Here is a 21,131-nt window from a genome sequence, read left to right as displayed (position 1 = left end):
AATCCCGGCGATGGGTTGTGGTGGTGCTAACGCGAGGCTGGCCCCGGGGGGAGTCGAGGGGGCCGGAACGTTCCGGAGCCGTGCCGGGATGCCTGCTGTCGTTCCTGCTGTTTCCCAGACCTCCTAGGAGATCTTCAGATATGCCGGGAAGGGAGGACAAGATCTGACGTCTTGTTTTCTGACCTGTTTCACCCACACACCCATACGACACACAATCCCACACCACACACACAACCACACACACGCCACACACACACACACCCATGGCAGGTGTTCAGCTGCAGCAGGTGGTGTGTAAGAAGCAGGCGGACCACTCGGTGGTCTACAATCACTTCTGTGACAGGAAGAGCAAACCCAAGGACAAGAAACGGGCCTGCAACTCGGAGCCGTGCTCCCCCAAGTAAGTCTGTGTGTGTGTGTGTGTGCGCGTGTCTGTGTGTGTATATTAAGATGTAATTGTGTCCATATGAGTGTTGACACAGCCTTGTGCTGTATATACAAAATGTGTTTGTGTGCCTGTGTGTGTGTGTGTGCCTGTGTGTGTGTGTGTGTGTGTGCCTGTGTGTGTGTGTGTGTGCCTGTGTGTGTGTGTGTGCCAGCTGGTGGACAGGTGACTGGTCCGAGTGCAGTCGCAGCTGTAACGGGGGCCTGAGGACCAGGGAGGTGCTGTGTAAGAGGAGGGTCTCCCCCTCGGAGCACAAGGTCCAGGATGACTCCGCCTGCACCTCCCCTCCGCCCCCCCTCACCGAGCCCTGCAGCACCCACACCTGCCCCCCTGAGTGGCTGGCCCTGGACTGGTCAGAGGTACACACACACACACACACTCTCTGTCGGTCTGTCTATCTATCTATCTCTATCAATCTATCTCTGTCTGTCATTCTGTATATCTCTTTTTGTGCCTGACTGTGGAAATACTGCCCCCTAGGGGTTAGGTGGAGTATTATCCTGTTTTTCATGATTTTCTCACACTCTTTCTCTATGTCTCTCTCTCTCTCCCCTCCCTCTCCTCCAGTGTAACCCGGGCTGTGGCCCAGGATTCAGGCACCGAGTCGTCCTGTGTAAAAGTGGCGAGAGCGGGGACACTGTCCCCGAGTCCCGCTGCCCCAAACATGGCCGCCCGACCTCCAGGGTGCGCTGTAACCTGCAGCGCTGCCCCCCGCCTCACTGGGTCACCGGACCCTGGGGAGAGGTCGGTCCCACCCACACACGCACACACACACACCCACACACGCACGCACACACACACATATACACACACTACTGTTCACACTTTAACAGCCTCTCTCTCTGTCTCACTATCAGTATTGTGAGAATCACACACATCTATATCACAAAAGTCACAACTATCACAACCTGGAATGTCTCTCTCTCTCCCTCTCTCCCTTTCTCTCTCCCTCACCCTGTCTCTCTCTCCCTCCCTCTCTCCCTCTTTCTCTCTCTCTCTCTCTCTCTCTCTCTCTCTCTCTCTCTCTCTCTCCCTCTCTCCCTTTCTCTCTCTCTCCCTCACCCTGTCTCTCTCTCCCTCCCTCTCTCCCTCTCTCCCCCCCTCCCCTTTCTCCCCCCTGCTCCAGTGTTCCTCTCGGTGTGGTCTGGGTCAGGAGATGCGTTTGGTGCAGTGTCTCACCCACACCGGCCAGCCGGCCGTCGAGTGTCCGGACCTCCAGCGGCCGGCGGCCATGCAGCAGTGCAAGAGCAGGTGTGACCTCACCATCCCCACCGACAACCCAGAAGGTCAGAGTTCACCCCTCCTCAGCCCTCCCGCCCAGCCCCGTGGACCTCACGACGTCGCTAGGGTTTCCGTGATTCGCCGCGCTTGCTCACTGTTTTGTTTTTGTTGATCGATGTGTTTGTGTGCGTCCCCTCCAGAGTGTAAAGACGTGAACACGGTGGCGTACTGCCCCCTGGTGCTCAGGTTTAAGTTCTGCAACCGGCAGTACTTCAGGCAGATGTGTTGCAAGACCTGCCAAGGACACTGACTCCAGATGTCTGGGATTCCAGGAGCCCCCTCTGCTGGTCACAACATCTTATATCGTACAACTGCAATCCGTGTCATGTTTCCATCAACAACAAAAAAAGGATTTAAAAAAATCAAAGATTTTTATTATATGAACGTATGTGTTATATTTGGACTATTTTGTTACCATGTTAATGACTGTGTTTTTTTTGTAGCACAAAATATTCAAGAATCATGTCAAATATCCAGCTATGAACAAGAGGTTGATTTGCAAGTTTGACTTATAAGCTATAAGGATACCTGTTTTTGTGATTGTCTGTGTGAAATCAGCGTTCTCTGTCCACGCTCACCTCAGTCTGCTTGCCACTGTCTGCCATGTCAGTGACTCCTGTCAGTGACTCCTGTCAGTGACTGCTGTCCATCCACAGTGACTCCTGTCAGTGACTCCTGTCAGTGACTCCTGTCAGTGACTTCTGTCCATCCACAGTGACTCCTGTCAGTGACTCCTGTCAGTGACTCAAGTCAGTGACTCCTGTCAGTGACTCCTGTCAGTGACTTCTGTCCATCCACAGTGACTCCTGTCAGTGACTCCTGTCAGTGACTTCTGTCCATCCACAGTGACTCCTGTCAGTGACTCCTGTCAGTGACTCCTGTCAGTGACTTCTGTCCATCCACAGTGACTCCTGTCAGTGACTCCTGTCAGTGACTCCTGTCAGTGACTTCTGTCCATCCACAGTGACTCCTGTCAGTGACTCCTGTCAGTGACTTCTGTCCATCCACAGTGACTCCTGTCAGTGACTCCTGTCAGTGACTTCTGTCCATCCACAGTGACTCCTGTCAGTGACTCCTGTCAGTGACTCCTGTCAGTGACTCAAGTCAGTGACTCCTGTCAGTGACTCCTGTCAGTGACTCCTGTCAGTGACTCAAGTCAGTGACTCCTGTCAGTGACTCCTGTCAGTGACTCCTGTCCATCCACAGTGACTCCACATCAGCCTCTCTGCCTCAGCAATCCACTGTTCCCAGCTGCAGAGCCAGCATGCTGCCTTGTCAACATGAGCCCAGGCCAGCCCTGGCTAGTGTTTCCCCCCTGGAACTAGACCACAAGACCACACGCTGCTCATGTCTGTTACTGTCATAAGAAACTAAATCTCTCTGCTCAGATTCACGCGTTGACATTTGCAAAACATTTGACTTTTTAATTCATTTGGCAGAATGTTTTCATCCATCGCAAAGTACAAATAGTGCATTTAAAAAGTTCAGTTAAAGATCAAGAGTCATAAATTCGTAGTTCATTTTACTCCAGGCTTCAACATGGTCCATACAAGAACCTTTCTATTTAGGGCACAGTACAACAAGCTCAGCCTGTTAAATCAACAACATCAACAACAAACCTTTTCAGTCAAGCGTTGGAGCCGTTCTCTTGATAAGGGAGTAACTATATTGTTATGAATCCCTAATGGTGCTTAGGAATGGTGCTATTTCTTCAATAATTGTGTTTTATTTGTATTTTTTATATATATGATGTGTTGGTTGGAATGGATGTTGGTTCTGAGGAGTCTAGGTCGAGTTGTGTGTGACCAACTGCCTCTCTGCTTCCTGTGGAGAGGAGGAAGAGATGTCTAACTTCTCCACTACAGCACTGGCAGCAACCCAGTGAATTTCTGTCCGAATATATGCAACACAGGCATTTTTTTTATACTATCCAAGTCATCACGAAACTGTTTGGAACTTGAGTGTGTACCTTCAGGCTACGATGAATATGTAAGCTAAAGTAGTGTTGTCGTTTTTTTGTAATAATGCTTACTTTGCAGGACCTATGGTCTATGTCTAAACACCATTTTTTGTTTTTCTGTGCAAAAGAGAGGGATCTGTCTGTTGTTGTTCCCATGCTAATTTTACTGTATGTTCGGTAGCATAGAAAGCATCCCTTCCTGTTCCCTATATACACCGTCTGAAATGAACATATTCAAGTGAATAAATATGGCGCATTGTTATGAAAGGAGACAATCATGTTGTGCTTGAAACCTTCCAATGAATTTGACCATTGACAGTTCTTGAATGGAAATGACATTCCGGTAACAGTGACAGATAGTGAAACCAAATGTGATGAAGACAGGTTGTTTTGGTTACTGATGCTCTTCCTTAAGGGATGACTGTATCTGAGTGGCTGGCTGACTTACTGACTGCCTGTCCCTCTGACTGATTGGCCGACTGACTGACATCTCTGCCTATAGGGTTTGAGTCGTAGTGCTGAGTTTCACATGCTATCTGTCTGTCCCGGCAGTTTCCCCCTCCGCGGCCCACAATGCATCTCACTGAGGCCTCACGCTCTCCAGCCCAGGACCACACCACACAAGGAGACTCCTACACCTGCAGTGCCTTCCAACTGCCGTTTAGTCATCATCCTCCTAGTGGTGGTCCTCGGCCCTGACAGTGTGTTAGCCTGAAGGCTAGACCTCTCTGTGAACTGGCTGTGCCCTGACAGTGTGTTAGCCTGAAGGCTAGACCTCTCTGTGAACTGGCTGTGCCCTGACAGTGTGTTAGCCTGAAGGCTAGACCTCTCTGTGAACTGGCCGTGCCCTGACAGTGTGTTAGCCTGAAGGCTAGACCTCTCTGTGTACTGGCTGTGCCCTGACAGTGTGTTAGCCTGAAGGCTAGACCTCTCTGTGTACTGGCTGTGCCCTGACAGTGTGTTAGCCTGAAGGCTAGACCTCTCTGTGAACTGGCCGTGCCCTGACAGTGTGTTAGCCTGAAGGCTAGACCTCTCTGTGAACTGGCTGTGCCCTGACAGTGTGTTAGCCTGAAGGCTAGACCTCTCTGTGAACTGGCTGTGCCCTGACAGTGTGTTAGCCTGAAGGCTAGACCTCTCTGTGAACTGGCTGTGCCCTGACAGTGTGTTAGCCTGAAGGCTAGACCTCTCTGTGTACTGGCCGTGCCCTGACAGTGTGTTAGCCTGAAGGCTAGACCTCTCTGTGAACTGGCCGTGCCCTGACAGTGTGTTAGCCTGAAGGCTAGACCTCTCTGTGAACTGGCTGTGCCCTGACAGTGTGTTAGCCTGAAGGCTAGACCTCTCTGTGAACTGGCTGTGCCCTGACAGTGTGTTAGCCTGAAGGCTAGACCTCTCTGTGAACTGGCTGTGCCCTGACAGTGTGTTAGCCTGAAGGCTAGACCTCTCTGTGAACTGGCCGTGCCCTGACAGTGTGTTAGCCTGAAGGCTAGACCTCTCTGTGAACTGGCTGTGCCCTGACAGTGTGTTAGCCTGAAGGCTAGACCTCTCTGTGAACTGGCTGTGCCCTGACAGTGTGTTAGCCTGAAGGCTAGACCTCTCTGTGAACTGGCTGTGCCCTGACAGTGTGTTAGCCTGAAGGCTAGACCTCTCTGTGAACTGGCTGTGCCCTGACAGTGTGTTAGCCTGAAGGCTAGACCTCTCTGTGAACTGGCCGTGCCCTGACAGTGTGTTAGCCTGAAGGCTAGACCTCTCTGTGAACTGGCTGTGCCCTGACAGTGTGTTAGCCTGAAGGCTAGACCTCTCTGTGAACTGGCTGTGCCCTGACAGTGTGTTAGCCTGAAGGCTAGACCTCTCTGTGAACTGGCTGTGCCCTGACAGTGTGTTAGCCTGAAGGCTAGACCTCTCTGTGAACTGGCTGTGCCCTGACAGTGTGTTAGCCTGAAGGCTAGACCTCTCTGTGAACTGGCTGTGCCCTGACAGTGTGTTAGCCTGAAGGCTAGACCTCTCTGTGAACTGGCTGTGCCCTGACAGTGTGTTAGCCTGAAGGCTAGACCTCTCTGTGAACTGGCTGTGCCCTGACAGTGTGTTAGCCTGAAGGCTAGACCTCTCTGTGAACTGGCCGTGCCCTGACTGCGGATTTCAGTTATGGGCGTACAGTACCGTGTCGCAAGCTTCTCCACCTGCCGAGGCTGAGATGCAGACCACAGTATGGGTGGAGTAACAAGGACACAGCGACAGCCACACACACCCTGCTGTGGCTACAGTGCCTGCTCGTAAAGAGAGAGAGACATAGAGTGAGAGAGTGAGAGAGAGTGAGAGAGAGGGAGAGAGAGTGAGAGAGAAAGAGAGAGAGAGAGGGAGAGAGAGTGCGAGAGAGAGGGAGAGAGAGAGTGAGAGAGAAAGAGAGAGAGAGAGGGAGAGAGAGAGAGACAGACAGAGAGAGAGAGTGTGTGAGAGAGAGAGAGAGAGAGAGATAGACAGACAGATAGACAGAGAGAGAGAGAGAGAGAAAGGTAGTGAAAGACAGGGGTAGAGAGAGAGAGAGACAGGGAAAGATAAAGAGAGCAAAGGGAGAGCAAAAGACAGGAGAGAAAGAGGGAGACAGACAGTGAGAGAAAGAGGTAGAGAGAGAGAGAGCACTTCTTGTTTCACACTGCCAGTATGTGGGAGTATGAGGAAGTGGATTTGAAAACCCCTAGTGAAGTGAGTTGAAACAGTCTAGTGGGTCGCTGCTTCTCTGGCTGGCTGCCCGTCTGACTGCCTGGAGACTCACCGGCCATGCTGTGATAGAGTCAGGGTGGGATTATCGACACAGTCTGCACTTTGGAAAACCTGAGCTGAGACAAGGGGAAGAAAGGGGGCAAACACACCACCAGCAACATGGTAACACTCTCCTCTTGTCACACACACACACACACACACTCACACCTTGATTCATTGGGTGTAAACGTGCCTCTGTGCTTCCGAGCTGTGGTTTTCTTGGTCTGGAAGAATGTCTGAGTAATGAGTTCAGGGACGGGGGGGGGGGGCTCATGTTGAATTAAACTCACCTTTTCAACATTGGGATGAATCTCATGTTGAACCCTGGTTCTTCCCTGTGGGAAAGGTCGAGCTTGGGCCTTCACAGGGGACTAGAGATGAAGCTAGGATGACTATGTATTTATAGCCCAGAAACTGTTCATACAGCGTCTTGAATGTTCTGATATACCAAGAATCTGCCATGGACAGTACTTTCTTCTATAACAATTCTCTGGTTTGTAGGGGGATGCACTTTTAAGGCAATTTCCTCTTTTGTGTTGAAAACAAACTCTTCCTGGAAATGTGTCACATGTTTAGGTGGAGAGCTGCTGCTAATTAAGATTCACATTAAAAGTCCTCACAGCCATACTAACGACTGTTGTATCACCAATCTTGTAAAATGTCAAAATACATTTACATTTAGTCATTTAGCAGACGCTCTTATCCAGAGCGACTTACAGTAAGTACAGGGACATTCCCCCGAGGCAAGTAGGGTGAAGTGCCTTGCCCAAGGACACAACGTCAGTTTGTATGACCGGGAATCGAACTGGCAACCTTCGGATTACTAGCCCGATTCCCTCACCGCTCAGCCACCTGACTCCCCCAAAAAATCCGAAAGAGAATGAGCTGTCTCTGCAGCCCACATCTTGTAAACACTTTGTCACAACGACATGGTGAGCGCAAATCAGAAAAGGCGAGTGTTTATCAGATTTTAAAAATAAATTGTGTAACCTAGGTTACTGTAGAGCAGGGTCGGCTCCAAGGGGGGGCAATGCCCCCCCCCCCAAATGGAATGCTGTGCCCCCTCCAGAATATTTTTGGTTAAAGTATAAATAAATAATATTGGCACTGGCTATAAATTCAATATCAAGATGGCTACACTTTCCTGCAGAATATGCAGGTCTGCTCTTATTTTGACTCTCATACATGCTTTGTAAATGCGTGCCCCCCTTGTGAAAAAAAATGCCCCCCCATTTAATTTGTTCTGTAGCCGAGTCTGTTGTAGAGGGCTGTGCTGCAGCTCCTCGGCACGTCTGCTGGGCGGAGGAGCTGCAAAGTGTTGCAAAGTTCACAAGGTTTCACAAGATGTAGTGGCGTCATGACAACCAGAGCACCCAGAGTTTCTGTCAAGGTGTTTCCTCCTCGTACAGGATGAGACAACTAATAAAGACAAAAACTCTAATATCTTTCATTCGAAATCAGCAATGTATAGATTGAGCTAGAATAACTGTTGGCCTGCCACGTGACTCAGCTGCAGCGAGTCCTTTCATATCGGTGTAAACAAATGACACACTTCCCAAATAAAGAAGTGTAAAGCCCCACCCTTGTTGAAGCTAATCTGCGGATTATTCTGTTGTTTTAGCCTTTGATCTATCTAGTTTTAATCGATTTAGATTAATGCTCGGAATTGGGATCGCAATGTGGCTATGTGATATGTAGTAGGCTGCACGTCAGCTGTCTGTAGCGTGACATGACCCCCAGGAGAGCTGGGCCTGCAGGTAGGACAGCATCGCTACCGTTAGCATTTCCGCTGCAGAGTGACCTCCTGACTAAGGGTGTTATTGGTTTTAGCTCTCTAACCCACAACCATAAATACCCTCTGTCACTGAGACAGGCACGTTCAAATGTATTAGCTGAAACATAAACACTCCAAAAGAACTGTCACTGCTGTTTCTCTCTCTTCTTATCTGACACCCTGTACTTCCCTGCCAACGTGTTAGTGTTATTCTCCCTCCAGAAACAACTCATATAGTTCTTCTAAAGAAGCAGGCCTACTAGAACAGAGATGAGGGAGGAGGACTGAAATACCTCAGCAGTGCCTCCTAACAGAAATGACCTCATCTCATGTTCCGCTTGTTGCCTGGTAACTGCTGATAACCACAGGTAGTTTGTTTCTAATGGTTTCACAGAGACCCCTGCACTGCAGGAACTGTTCTTTGCGTTGACAAAGTGCCCGTCCACAAGCCTAAATACAGTCCCTCGACTATGTTCTTCACAAGCGTCAAAGATATTTTTCACATGTTGGTTCACATATCAGACATCTCTGTTTCTGACTGTCAGACATATCTGTTTCTCGACCCCAGCCAATCAGAAGCTTGTTTTCTCCTGCAGGCCAGCAAGTACCACTGGCAGAGTCAGAATGTCAAACAGAGCGGTGTGGATGACATGGTGTTGCTCTCCAAGATCAACGAAGACGCAATCGTGGAGAACCTGAAGAAGAGATACATGGACGACTACATCTTTGTATCCTCCCCGACGAAAACGAAGCAACTAAAAATGTCTTTTTTTTGCCACAAAGTTCATTATGCCAAACGTCCAGACGTGTTTTTTTTTGTCCACGAGTGTGGAAGTTGTTCTATTTAAAACAGATTTCAAAAGTCTAGTCAGCAGCTCCGAGCTAGCCATGAGAGTGCACAATGTGAGTGTCATCTCTGTTCCCACGTCAGCTGTCTGACCCACACACACATACCCACACACACACACACACACACACACTGGTATTTGTTTATACGAGCAGTCTCTCCTCTCTAACACATTTAGTCATTTACATTTAGTCATTTAGTCAACACACACAACAACACACCTCCTGACACACTCATCCATCTATTGTGCGTGCACGAATACACATTTGACACCCCAAATGCAACAACCGAAATTCAGTGTTCCTCTTTAACATAGTCTGACTCAACTTCTCACTTCCCCGTTTCAGGTCAAATTTCAGCAGCATAACTCGCTATAACTCCATATTTAGTGTGACAATACTCCATCTGAGAAAGAATGAACATCATTGAAACAAAGACTGTCTTGCTACGCTAATACAGCACGATGTATTATAGCCACTGAAAACAACCTGTTCCCTTAACCATGCACTTTTCAGACCTACATAGGTTCCGTGCTGATATCAGTCAACCCATTCAAACAGATGCCCTATTTCACTGACAGGGAAATTGAACTCTACCAAGGAGCAGTGAGTGAACCTAATTCCTTCTTGTCCATTCTCTACCCCGGGAGTTTCCAACACCATTCACTCTTTGTCCAATCAAACCCAATGGATGCAGGTTTATTCATTCAAACCCCTCTCTATTATCCCCTCACCCACACACTCCCTCTCCCTCTCTGTATCCATCTCTTTCTTCCTCTCTCTATTTCTCTCCCTCACTCTCCCTTTTCCCCCTCCCTCTCTCCATTTTCCCCCTCCCTCTCTCCATTTCCCCTCTCCCTCTCTCCATTTCCCCTCTCCCTCTCTCCATTTCCCCTCTCCCTCTCTCCATTTCCCCCCTCCCTCTCTCCATTCCCCCTCTCCCTCTCTCCATTTCCCCTCTCCCTCTCTCCATTTCCCCCCTCCCTCTCTCCATTTCCCCTCTCCGTCTCTTTCTCCAGGCCCAGTATGAGAACCCGCCCCACATCTATGCCCTGACTGATAACATGTACAGAAACATGATGATCGACGGAGAGAACCAATGTGTCATCATCAGGTGATTTCCCCCCCCCTCCCTCCCCAGCACACCTACATCCTGTAGGAAGTAATATGTCTGTCTAGCAGTTTTAAATAGTCAAAGGAAAGAAATAATGGTGAAACCTAATATGCCATGACACGCATTCAGAAAACGTCTAAACGCTGTAGATGTCGTGTCTTGGCAGTGGAGAGAGTGGTGCTGGGAAGACCGTGGCGGCCAAGTACATCATGGGGTACATCTCGAAAGTATCCGGAGGGGGAGATAAAGTCCAGGTATCAATATCCTAACTACAACAGAGTTCTGCTTGACCTCGTGCTGTAGGAGATATGAACCATGCAGCTCTGGTTATGTATGAGGAACACTCTTGGCTCTGCCTGTGTGCGACTTTGTATGACCCATGTCCCATGTCTGGTGTGACGTTGCTCTGTGTGTGTGTGTGTGTCTCAGCATGTGAAGGACATCATCCTCCTGTCCAATCCTCTGCTAGAGGCCTTTGGGAACGCCAAGACCGTCCGCAACAACAACTCGAGTCGCTTCGTGAGCCTCCTTTATCTCCGTAGACCTCCGAATCTCTATCTTTTCATCTCTCTTCTGTCTGTCTGTCTACCTCCCTCTCTATCTTTCATCCCTCCCTTTTCTCTTTCTGTCCTTCACTTCGTCCAGCGCCCTTCTCTCCACAAGCTCCCTAGCGCCGCCTCACGGCCACACCGACGCAACCTTCACCCCCCCGGTGACCCTCAGTGTCTTCCTCTTCCTCAGGGTAAATACTTTGAGATCCAGTTCAGCCGAGGGGGAGAGCCAGACGGGGGGAAGATCTCCAACTTCCTCCTGGAGAAGTCCCGGGTGGTCAGCCAGAACGAGAACGAGAGGAACTTTCACGTTTACTACCAGGTGTGACGCGATACGACAGCAGTGTGTCACTCGGTCTCTTTCTAACACCTGGAATCTACCAGCCCCACCCTCTCTGATTCGACACACATTCATTTCCTAACTTCATAACGAGGGCACAGGCACACAAACCACCGCACCACACTTTTCAAAACATTGAGGTAAAACACACATGCCGTTGCTATGTCCGTATATTTATCTGACATGGCAGACTTGCTCTACTGATGAAGCCAGTGAAATGTTGTGCCTTAACGAGCATCCGCGGTGCGTTTGTTATGTGTGCCTTCTCCTCCCCAGCTGATAGAGGGAGCCAGTGACCACCAGAAGGAAGCCCTGGGGCTCATGACCCCAGATTACTACTATTACCTCAACCAGTCTGGCACGTACAAGGTGGATGGAACCAACGACAGCAAGGACTTCCAGGAAACCATGGTACTCATGCACAATGGTTCTCTCTCTCTCTCTCTCTCTCTCTCTCTCTCTCTCTCTCTCTCTCTCACTCTCTCTCTCTCTCTCTCTCATTCACTCTCTCTCTCTCTCTTTCTCTCGTAGTTTATGCCGTAGCCCGTACATTCAGTCCCTCAGTCCTGCAGCGCTCTGAATGTGTTTGGCATCTTGCTTGTTACTGTAATCCTCACAAGGAAATGTGAAATATCCAAGCTGTGTTGTTGTGTTTTGGTAATTGCCAGGAGAATTCCCTTAATCTCAGTCCTGCTTGTTGTGGTTTGCTGCTGGGTGCTGTGTGGATGTGATGTGTGTGGGTGTGTGGATGTAATGTGTGGGTGTGTGTGTGGATGTAATGTGTCTGGGTGTGTGTTTGCGCGGGTTGTTTGGCTTGTAGGAGGCCATGCAGGTGATCGGCATTCAAGATGGCTACCAGTCCCAGGCTCTGCAGATCATCGCAGGCATCCTCCACCTGGGCAACATCAGCTTTGTAGAGGAAGGAAACTATGGCAAAGTAGAGAGCACTGACTGTAAGGGTGGCGTGCAAGCAGATGAACACCGACCACACACACACACCTGCATAAACAATCGCACACACATACATTACACACCCCCTCAAACGCACACTAATTAATATAATAAGGTGAAGGGCACTGACTGTGAGTCACCTACAAACACACACACATTACACACACACAGTTTCTATCCCCAGTGTGACCATTAGCTACACCAGAGACGTGGGAGTTAAGGCAATTCCCAAGGCAGCCAGCACGATAGAATGATTCCTGTTTGTGTCCCTGTGTTTGTGACAGTGCTGGCCTTCCCTGCGTATCTCCTGGGCGTCGACCAAAACAGGCTTCAGGAGAAGCTCACGAGCCGCAAGATGGACTCCAAGTGGGGGGGGAAGACCGAGTCCATCGACGTCACCCTGAATCAGGAGCAGGCCACCTACACTAGGGACGCCCTGGCCAAGGCTCTTTACACCCGGCTGTTTGACTACCTGGTGGAGGTCTGGACCACCTCTCTGACCAGCAGAGAACTCTGTTGTAGCTCTATTCGTGCTCTCCTGTGCCTGTGTGTAGCGGAAGGTTGATTGAGGATTCCCGCTGTTTCTCTCTCCCCCTCTACCTTCCTCTCCTTCTCTCCCTTTGTCTCTCCATTCGCCTCTCCCCCTCTCCCTGTCTTCGTTCGACAGGCCATAAACAAAGCCATCCAGAAACCTAACGAGGAGTACAGCTGTGGAGTCCTCGACATCTACGGCTTTGAGATATTCCAGGTGAATCTGTTCCGTAGTCTCTGAAGCCAAGGCTAACAAAGTTTCCTCGCTCCCCACGTCAAGTTTTTAACGTCTGACTTTGGTGCTCTCGTCTCCTCTGACAGAGAAATGGGTTTGAGCAGTTCTGCATTAATTTTGTGAACGAGAAACTGCAACAGATCTTCATCGAACTGACCCTCAAAGCCGAACAGGTGAGACAGCCATCCTCTGTTGTTGTTTCAAACCTTAAGCGATGACCCTTTTTCGACAAATAACAGTAAACCCGACTCAAACTCTTTTTTTCCCCTCTCCTTTTCTTTCTCCCAGGAAGAGTATGTCCAAGAGGGGATCAAATGGACCCCGATCGAATATTTCAACAACAAAATAGTGTGCGATCTAATCGAGAACAAGCTGGTAAGAATCCCAAGCCCTTCCGGTTCGAAACGCAGCTGTCGAATGAACCCCTTTTGAAATCGTCTGTGACCTCCCCCCCCCTGTCCCTGGTGCAGAACCCCCCGGGGATCATGAGCGTGCTGGACGATGTGTGTGCCACCATGCACGCCAAGGGCGAGGGCGCGGACGGCAACTTGCTCCAGAAGCTGCAGGCGGCGGTGGGAACCCACGAGCACTTCAACAACTACAACTCCGGTTTCATCATCCACCACTACGCCGGCAAGGTGGGCCACGGAAGGTGCAGGGGGGACGGATGGTAAACCGAAACGACCGCGCCCCACCCTAAAAAATACAAATGTTTTTTTTTTTTGTTTTTTTTTGCCCGCCGCTCCAGGTCTCGTACGACATCAGTGGATTCTGTGAGAGGAACCGTGACGTCCTGTTTACTGACCTCATCGAACTCATGCAGAGCAGCACGCAGTCAGTTGAAGTTGGACCTCATCTATCTGTCCATCCATCTATCTGTCCATCCATCTATCTGTCCATCCATCTATCTGTCCATCCATCTATCTGTCCGTCCATCTATCTGTCCATCCATCTATCTGTCCATCCATCTATCTGTCCATCCATCTATCTGTCTATCATTCATCCATCTATCTGTCCATCCATCCATCTGTCTATCATTCATCCATCTATCTGTCCATCCATCTATCTGTCCATCCATCTATCTGTCCATCCATCTATCTGTCTTATCATTCATCCATCTATATGTCCATCCATCTATCTGTCCATCCATCTATCTGTCTGTATGTCTGTCTATCATTCATCCATCTATCTGTCCATCCATCTATCTGTCCATCCATCTATCTGTCCATCCATCTATCTGTCCATCCATCTATCTGTCCGTCCATCTATCTGTCCATCCATCTATCTGTCCATCCATCTATCTGTCCATCCATCTATCTGTCCATTAATATATCTGTCTGCCTATCATCCATCCATCCATCCGTCTACTTGTAGATGACATACGTGGTCTAAACACACCTTGGGCCTGTCCTCCATCTTGTCTCCACAGGGAATTCATCTGCAGTCTTTTCCCTGAGAACCTCAACACTGAGAAGAAGGGTCGTCCCACCACGGCCAGCTCCAAGATCAAGGTGGGCCTCTCTGCTATCCGCTAGCATGTCTGGGCCTCTCTGCTATCCGCTAGCATGTCTGGGCTGTCGCAGGTAGAACCCATCCCATCACTGCAGTTTCATCTGAGGGGGATGGGGGGATTGATGTGCTGTGTGGCCTTCCCTAGAAACAAGCCAACGACCTGGTGAACACCCTGATGAAATGCACCCCCCATTACATCCGCTGCATCAAACCCAACGAGACCAAGAGAGCCAAGGACTGGGAGGAGAGTCGGTGAGTATCACCGCTACACACACACACACACACACACACACACACGGGAGCAAACACACACACACACACAGGAGCACACACACACACACAGCAGCGAACACACACACACACACACAGGAGCAAACACACACACACAGGAGCAAACACACACACACACGGGAGCAAACACACACACACAGACACACACACAGGAGCACACACCCCCCCTCCCCAGTGTGATGGTTGTCTGTGTGTGTGTGTGTGTGTCTGTGTGTGTGCAGGGTCAAGCACCAGGTGGAGTATCTGGGCCTGAGAGAGAACATCAGAGTGAGAAGAGCCGGATTCGCTTTCCGCCGTGCCTTCAACAAGTTCATACAGAGGTGTGTGTGACAGAGACAGAGAGAGAGAGAGAGAGAGAGAGAGAGAGAGAGAGAGAGAGAGAGAGAGAGAGAGGAGATAGAGAGAGAGAGAGAGAGAGAGAGAGAGAGAGAGAGAGAGAGAGAGAGAGAGAGAGAGAGAGAGAGAGAGAGAGAGAGGGAGAGAGTACAGTATATGTGTGTGTATGAGAGAGAGAGTGTGTGTGTACACAGTATATGTGTGTGTATGAGAGAGAGAGTGTGTGTGTACACAGTATATGTGTGTGTATGAGAGAGTGTGTGTGTACACAGTATATGTGTGTGTGAGAGAGTGTGTGTGTACAGTATATGTGTGTGTGTGAGAAAGTGTGTGTTTGTACAGTATATGTGTGTGTATGAGAGAGAGTGTGTTTGCGTATATGTGTGTGTGTGAGACAGAGAAGTTGCGCGTCAGGGTACATCGGCGTGCGTCCACGTGTGTGACCCTGTTTCCACGGTTACCAGGTACGCCATCCTGACGATGGAAACGTGGCCTCAGTGGCGTGGCCCAGAGCAACAGGGGGTCCTGCACCTCCTGCGCTCCGTCAACATGGACACCGACCAGTACCAGCTGGGCCGCACCAAGGTCTTCGTCAAGAACCCCGAGTCGGTACGACACACCACAGATCTGGTGCTTGGTGTGGTACCACAGCCCTGGTCCTTGGTGCTGTGCACAGAGAAGAAAGTGGAGGTTGTTTGTTTTCTGGGACACCTATGATGATGTCTTATCTCAGTGCCCCTCCCCCCCTCTTCCTCCCCCTCTGTCCTGTAGCTGTTCCTATTGGAGGAGATGAGGGAGAGGAAGTTTGACACCTTCGCCAGAACCATCCAGAAGGCCTGGAGGAAGTACATCGCCAGGAAGAAGTATGAACAGATGAGAGAGGAAGGTGAGCTATTTGTCCTTTCATATTATAAGATCCTTTAGATTAACATTGTTAATAATATAGATATTGGAGACAGCTGTCTCGTCGTTGAGTGCTTGATGTTTATAGTTATCAAAATGTTGGTGCTTTTAGATTTTATAGTACTTCGGTTGCCACTCTGTATTTTTACAGTCAATTGTAAACCCAGACTGATATACATCGATGACATAAATAACATGAATACCTCCTCTGTCGGTGTAACTGTCCCCCAGCCTCAGACATCCTGTACAACTCCAAGGAGCGCAGGAGGAACAGCATCAACAGGAACTTTGTGGGAGACTACCTGGGTCTGGAGCAGAGGCCCGAGCTGAGGCAGTTCCTGACCAAGAGGGAGCGAGTCGACTTCGCCGACTCTGTCAACAAGTACGACCGCAGGTTCAAGGTAAGGCTCCTCCTCCTCCTCGCAGAGAAACTGAACAACCTCGCATCGCGGTGTGGGATTTAGTCCCTCCGCTGTTGGTTATCTCGACTCCGAAAGGAAGTGAAGAGTAGAATATAAGTGAGCCACGCTGACTCAGTTTCATAGAGCGCTTTTCACACATTTTCCAAGATATCCCACCGTCCTCCCACCATGTGTCGTTCTTCTCCTTCCGGTTCCTTCCCCCCTCTCCCATCTGTCGGCTGCCTCCCTCCTCATCCTGTCCCTCCAGTCAATCAAGAGGGACATGATCCTAACCCCTAAAGGCATCTACGTGATCGGTCTGGAGAAGGTGAAGAAGGGTCCGGAGAAAGGGCAGATTAAAGAGGTCCTGAAGAGGAAGTTGGAGTTCTCGAGTATCCGTAGCGTCTCTCTCAGGTAACGTCTGCCGTCCGGTCCCGCCTCACCCTGATAGGTTCTCGGAAACAGAGCGGTGACGTCGTCCGATTGCACGTGTGGTCTGTGTGCCCGAGAAACAGGAAATGGTATCACACTGTGTGTGTATGTGTGAATGTGTGTGGTCGTGGGTGTTCACAGTCATCCTCCTTCTCTTTCCCCCCCCCTGAAGCACGAGGCAGGACGACTTCTTCATCCTGCACGAGCCGCAGTACGACAGCCTGCTGGAGTCCAACTTCAAGACCGAGTTCCTCAGTCTCCTTTCCAAACGCTATGAAGAGGTCACCAGGAACAAGCTCACTCTGTGTTTTAGCGACAGGTACTCCCCGCACACACACACACACACAGTGTCACAGTCACAGACAAAGACACATTGGTGTTATTAACACACACACAGTGTCACTGTTTCAACACCCAATCACAGTGGCGCGCACGCGGTGTCAGGGTAGCCTGGAGGAGCACAAGGGGTCAAGGTTTTTTTTTCTTTCTGAGACAGAAAGTTTTCGCGACCTTCTGTCTACCGTCCGCCTGTGTGTGTGTGTGTCCAGGCTGGAGTTCAAGGTGAAGAAGGAGGGCTGGGGGGGAGGGGGCGCCCGCGTGGTGGTCTTCCAGAGAGGCGAGGGAGACATGGCCCAGTCCAAGCCAGGAGGGAAGACCCTCGTAATCTCCGTGGGAGACGGCCTTCCCAAGACCTCCAGTAAGTGCAGGAAGAAAACCACCAAATCTAATTGAATTGGATGTATAAAATGGTTTGTTTAGTCTTCTTTTATAAGCAGTGTCACTGGGGGCTTCGTAGAAGGCCATGGATCTGCACCTGTGACCTACGAGTACTGTGAAAAAGTATGAGGTAACACTGAACGCTTGTTTGCTCAGAACCAACCAGGAAGAGCGCGCAGCAGGGTCACGGAAGGAGGAGGAGCCAAAACAAGGGACGAGGTAAACATTCTATCCATCGTCTGGTCACATGACCGAGAGCTTCACAAGTCGAAGCGGCCCTACGGGCTGGTGGCGTCAAACCACCACCTCTGGTAGCCTGGATAGATAATGCAAGTTAATCTGTCAGACGCTTTTATCAGACAAGTGACGGATTTGAACCTGCTATCTCTGCGTCTGCAGTCATTTTCTCTACCCCTGAGTCTGCTGTCTGACCCTATGTCTCTTCCTCTGTTGTGTTATGATGTGTATGGGAGTCAGGTGGCTGAGCGGTGAGGGAGTCGGGCTAGTAATCCGAAGGTTGCCAGTTCGATTCCCGGTCATGCCAACTGACGTTGTGTCCTTGGGCAAGGCACTTCACCCTACTTGCCTCGGGGGAATGTCCCTGTACTTACTGTAAGTCGCTCTGGATAAGAGCGTCTGCTAAATGACTAAATGTAAATGTAAATGTATAAACCCTGTGTCTGTTCATCCTCGGACCCCAGGGCACCAGAACGGGGGTGCCCAGGTCTCCAGGGGCAGGCCCGCCCCAGCTCAACAACCCCAGCAGCCCACATACTCCACCCCTCACGCCGGAGGTCGCCCCCCCAGCACCGCCCCCCCCAGGCTGGGCTCCCAGACGGCCAGACGGGGCCCAGCTCAGACCCAGCAGAGGAACCAAGACTTCCTGAACGTACCGGAGCAGGGCATGTCAGGGTAAGCCTCGTCAGGGTGTCATGCTCCCAAAAATGTCTTCTAGGATCTCTTCTTTTCTCTCTTCTTCTCTCTCTCCCCATCTCAATCTCCCTCTCTCTCTCTCTCTCTCTCTCTCTCTCTCTCTCTGTCTCTCTCTCTCTCAATCTCTCTCTCTCTTACCCTCCATCTCTTGTTCTCTCCTTCTCTGTCTCTCCCTTACCACCTTATTCACACTCTCCCCGTCCCTCTCCCCCTGTCTCTCTCCCCATCCCTCTCCCCCTGTCTCTCTCCCCGTCCCTCTCCCCCTGTCTCTCTCCCCGTCCCTCTCCCCCTGTCTCTCCCCGTCCCTCTCCCCCTGTCTCTCTCCCCGTCCCTCTCCCCCTGTCTCTCTCCCCGTCCCTCTCCCCCTGTCTCTCTCCCCATCCCTCTCCCCCTGTCTCTCTCCCCGTCCCTCTCCCCCTGTCTCTCTCCCCATCCCTCTCCCCCTGTCTCTCTCCCCGTCCCTCTCCCCCTGTCTCTCTCCACGCCTCAGGATGCAGAGGAAGAAGAGTATCGGTCACCGTCCGCCCCCGGCGCCCGTCAATCGCCCCCGCCCCCAGCCCCGCCCCCAGGGCCCTCAGTGTCGGGCGCTGTACCAGTACGTCGGACAGGACACGGACGAACTCAGCTTCGATGTCAACGACGTGTTCGACCTGCTCATGGAGGGTGAGAAACACAGAGAGGGGGAAAGAGGCGACAGTAATGCTCATTAATCCCCACACCTCAGGTGTGTGGTCACCCACTGTGTGCGATCACCAGGTGTGTGTGATCACCAGGTGTGTGTGTGATCACCAGGTGTGTGTCATCACCAGGTGTGTGTCATCACCAGGTGTGTGTCATCACCAGGTGTGTGTGATCACCAGGTGTGTGTGATCACCAGGTGTGTGTGTGAGATCACCAGGTGTGTGCGATCACCAGGTGTACTGACCTGTTCCCCTTCTTTCTGTAGATGGTTCTGGCTGGTGGAGGGGCCGGTTAAGAGGCAGAGAAGGACTCTTCCCGGGGAACTACGTGGAGAAGATCTGAAGAAGTCTCTCTCGGGGTCTTCAGAGACTCGGCCTGCCGAACAGAACCAGAAGAGGAGCGGGACTACCTAGAGCCAAAGTCAATGTGATGTCACATGTATATCATCTCTTTAAGGATCACACGCGTGCACAACAAACCTTAAGTGTTGAAGTGTGTGTATGCAGAGTCATTGCTGCGTTCACTGTGGAGACACCGTTGGACTACAATGTCTCTGAGTGTGCAAGGATTGAACTGCCTTACACACCCCACCAGATCAGTATTAGTAGACAGCTGGAAACATACCTCCGTTGCACCTCACCTTTCAGAAAAAAATGGAGGACTTTAGATGATGTGTTTATGTGTGTTTAGTTTCAACGTTCATTTGGCCACTTTGGACGTTGGTTTATTAATGCAGCCACAGGGTGGCGCTCTTGCACTGTATTCATGTTACACAATAATTCAACCATTTCACTCAGGGCATGAAAGTCACAGCTATGCTAACATGTACAAGATGTGTGGACATGTTGAGTAATGAACTTGAGGATAACGTAGCATTTGTGTTTTATTCATAAAAGTTTGCTTCCCTGGATTGTCTGTCCCATTAATTTTGTACAATAACAATGCAAAATCAACACTGATTTTCTATTTTTGTCAAAACATTTGCTAAATAAATACAATAATTGACATGAAAGTCTTGTACAACATTTTATATTGTATTGCTCGTTTTGAACAGTACATAGAACAGTATACTTTTGATAGGCTAAATACGATATTGCATCATACGAACAACGGTTTTATGAAACTAATATTTACTAACCCAAACCACAAGTGCTTTCCAGTAGTTCATAGTGGTGGGCACAGCCTACTGTCAACAAACCATCCCCTTCTCTTCCCCGTGCCGTCCCCCACACACGTGGGCTACAGTGACACCCTTGTGGGTCTGTGCTTGCGTGTCACGTCGACGGCTTGATGATAACACAATTGCTTCTTGTAACAGCATGGTTGCTCTCTTAGCACCAGGTGTGACCTGAACCTCTGAGCTGGAGGGCCTTTCTATTACAACCCCCAGGCTTAGCACTGCACCACAACACTGGGCATTCAACAGGGATGTGTCTATGGTGTATACGAGTGTGTGTGTGTGTGTGTGGGGCGGTGCAAGAGACCGAGGTTGATGTCAGAAACATGTTGCTCATGTGCTGCTCACAGAGGATGGAAGCTAAGTTTGTACACTAACAGGTCTAGGTGCAGTAATGCAGGTGGAACAGGTGAGCTCACCGAATGGAGGTGCGTAAAAAATGATATGAATGGCAAACTTGGTTCTAATGATTACCTATCAATTTCACACACACCGAGGCTGAGGATGGGGAAAACATGGTGCAAAAGGTGCAGAATAATGTGTTTCTGTGTGTGTGTGTGTCTTAAAGGATGAATGAGAGAGGGGGGGGGCGAGATTTATAGAATGAATCTGCAGTGGTTAAACAAGATCTACTTGATTACTGCTAAACCGGAGTACCGGAAAAACGGCCTTTAACAGTGATTTCCATTGAAACCTTATTTGTAGGCCTACAGGAATGCGCTGAGCCTTGGCAGGAATAGATTTTGCTTCTCGAAAACCCGAAGAACCGAGTGATGGAAACACGTGTGCCACTAACCATTGGCTGCCGGTTCCATCAGTCAGTCAGAGGCAAGAGCATTGATGATGTCGAGGCAGTCCATCAGACATCGAGCTAGGGGACCCATTAATGAGCCGTTTAAACGTAGAAACCGACATTAGCCTAATGCGAAAGATCGTTGTCAGTTCATTCTATTATTAGATTAT

At 50.1% G+C, this 21,131-nt stretch overlaps 2 protein-coding genes across 2 annotated transcripts; both read left to right on the top strand.

Moving 5' to 3' along the window:
• The first annotated feature begins 224 nt into the window (after positions 1 to 224).
• Positions 225 to 3,947, top strand: LOC136940204 (A disintegrin and metalloproteinase with thrombospondin motifs 6-like). Its single transcript, XM_067232286.1, has 5 exons — positions 225 to 400; positions 600 to 804; positions 1,013 to 1,189; positions 1,572 to 1,731; positions 1,867 to 3,947. Exons 1-5 carry the CDS (start codon positions 264 to 266, stop codon positions 1,974 to 1,976), a joined length of 789 nt encoding a protein of 262 aa, XP_067088387.1. The 5' UTR covers positions 225 to 263; the 3' UTR covers positions 1,977 to 3,947.
• A 2,458-nt stretch (positions 3,948 to 6,405) lies between these two features.
• myo1f (myosin IF) lies at positions 6,406 to 19,901 on the top strand. Its single transcript, XM_067232284.1, has 28 exons — positions 6,406 to 6,566; positions 8,814 to 8,945; positions 9,580 to 9,669; positions 10,083 to 10,177; positions 10,344 to 10,431; positions 10,607 to 10,696; positions 10,919 to 11,050; positions 11,345 to 11,479; positions 11,889 to 12,021; positions 12,304 to 12,500; positions 12,687 to 12,767; positions 12,872 to 12,958; positions 13,074 to 13,160; positions 13,256 to 13,423; positions 13,534 to 13,619; positions 14,215 to 14,296; positions 14,443 to 14,549; positions 14,810 to 14,908; positions 15,389 to 15,533; positions 15,696 to 15,810; positions 16,059 to 16,228; positions 16,497 to 16,642; positions 16,833 to 16,979; positions 17,209 to 17,357; positions 17,534 to 17,596; positions 18,079 to 18,289; positions 18,801 to 18,973; positions 19,257 to 19,901. The coding sequence occupies exons 1-28, from the start codon at positions 6,564 to 6,566 to the stop codon at positions 19,331 to 19,333; spliced, it is 3,288 nt and encodes a 1,095-aa protein (XP_067088385.1). The 5' UTR covers positions 6,406 to 6,563; the 3' UTR covers positions 19,334 to 19,901.
• Positions 19,902 to 21,131: the final 1,230 nt, after the last annotated feature.

The sequence above is a fragment of the Osmerus mordax genome, unplaced genomic scaffold, assembly GCF_038355195.1.
Source record: "Osmerus mordax isolate fOsmMor3 unplaced genomic scaffold, fOsmMor3.pri Scaffold_83, whole genome shotgun sequence".
Classification (NCBI taxonomy): domain Eukaryota; kingdom Metazoa; phylum Chordata; class Actinopteri; order Osmeriformes; family Osmeridae; genus Osmerus; species Osmerus mordax.
Note: the sequence above shows the minus strand (reverse complement) of the source record. Positions and strands in the feature narration are given on the sequence as shown.

What these genes read in the sequence shown, in the direction of transcription:
- myo1f (XM_067232284.1), top strand. An exon ending in CAAAGTAGAGAGCACTGACT is followed by an intron (nt 12,022 to 12,303) that starts GTAAGGGTGGCG and finishes TGTTTGTGACAG; the next exon opens with TGCTGGCCTTCCCTGCGTAT. An exon ending in ACTCTGTGTTTTAGCGACAG is followed by an intron (nt 16,980 to 17,208) that starts GTACTCCCCGCA and finishes GTGTGTGTCCAG; the next exon opens with GCTGGAGTTCAAGGTGAAGA.
- LOC136940204 (XM_067232286.1), top strand. Translation starts at nt 264, where the DNA reads ATGGCAGGTGTTCAGCTGCAGCAGGTGGTGTGTAAGAAGCAGGCGGAC. An exon ending in TGGCCCTGGACTGGTCAGAG is followed by an intron (nt 805 to 1,012) that starts GTACACACACAC and finishes CCTCTCCTCCAG; the next exon opens with TGTAACCCGGGCTGTGGCCC. An exon ending in TCACCGGACCCTGGGGAGAG is followed by an intron (nt 1,190 to 1,571) that starts GTCGGTCCCACC and finishes CCCCTGCTCCAG; the next exon opens with TGTTCCTCTCGGTGTGGTCT.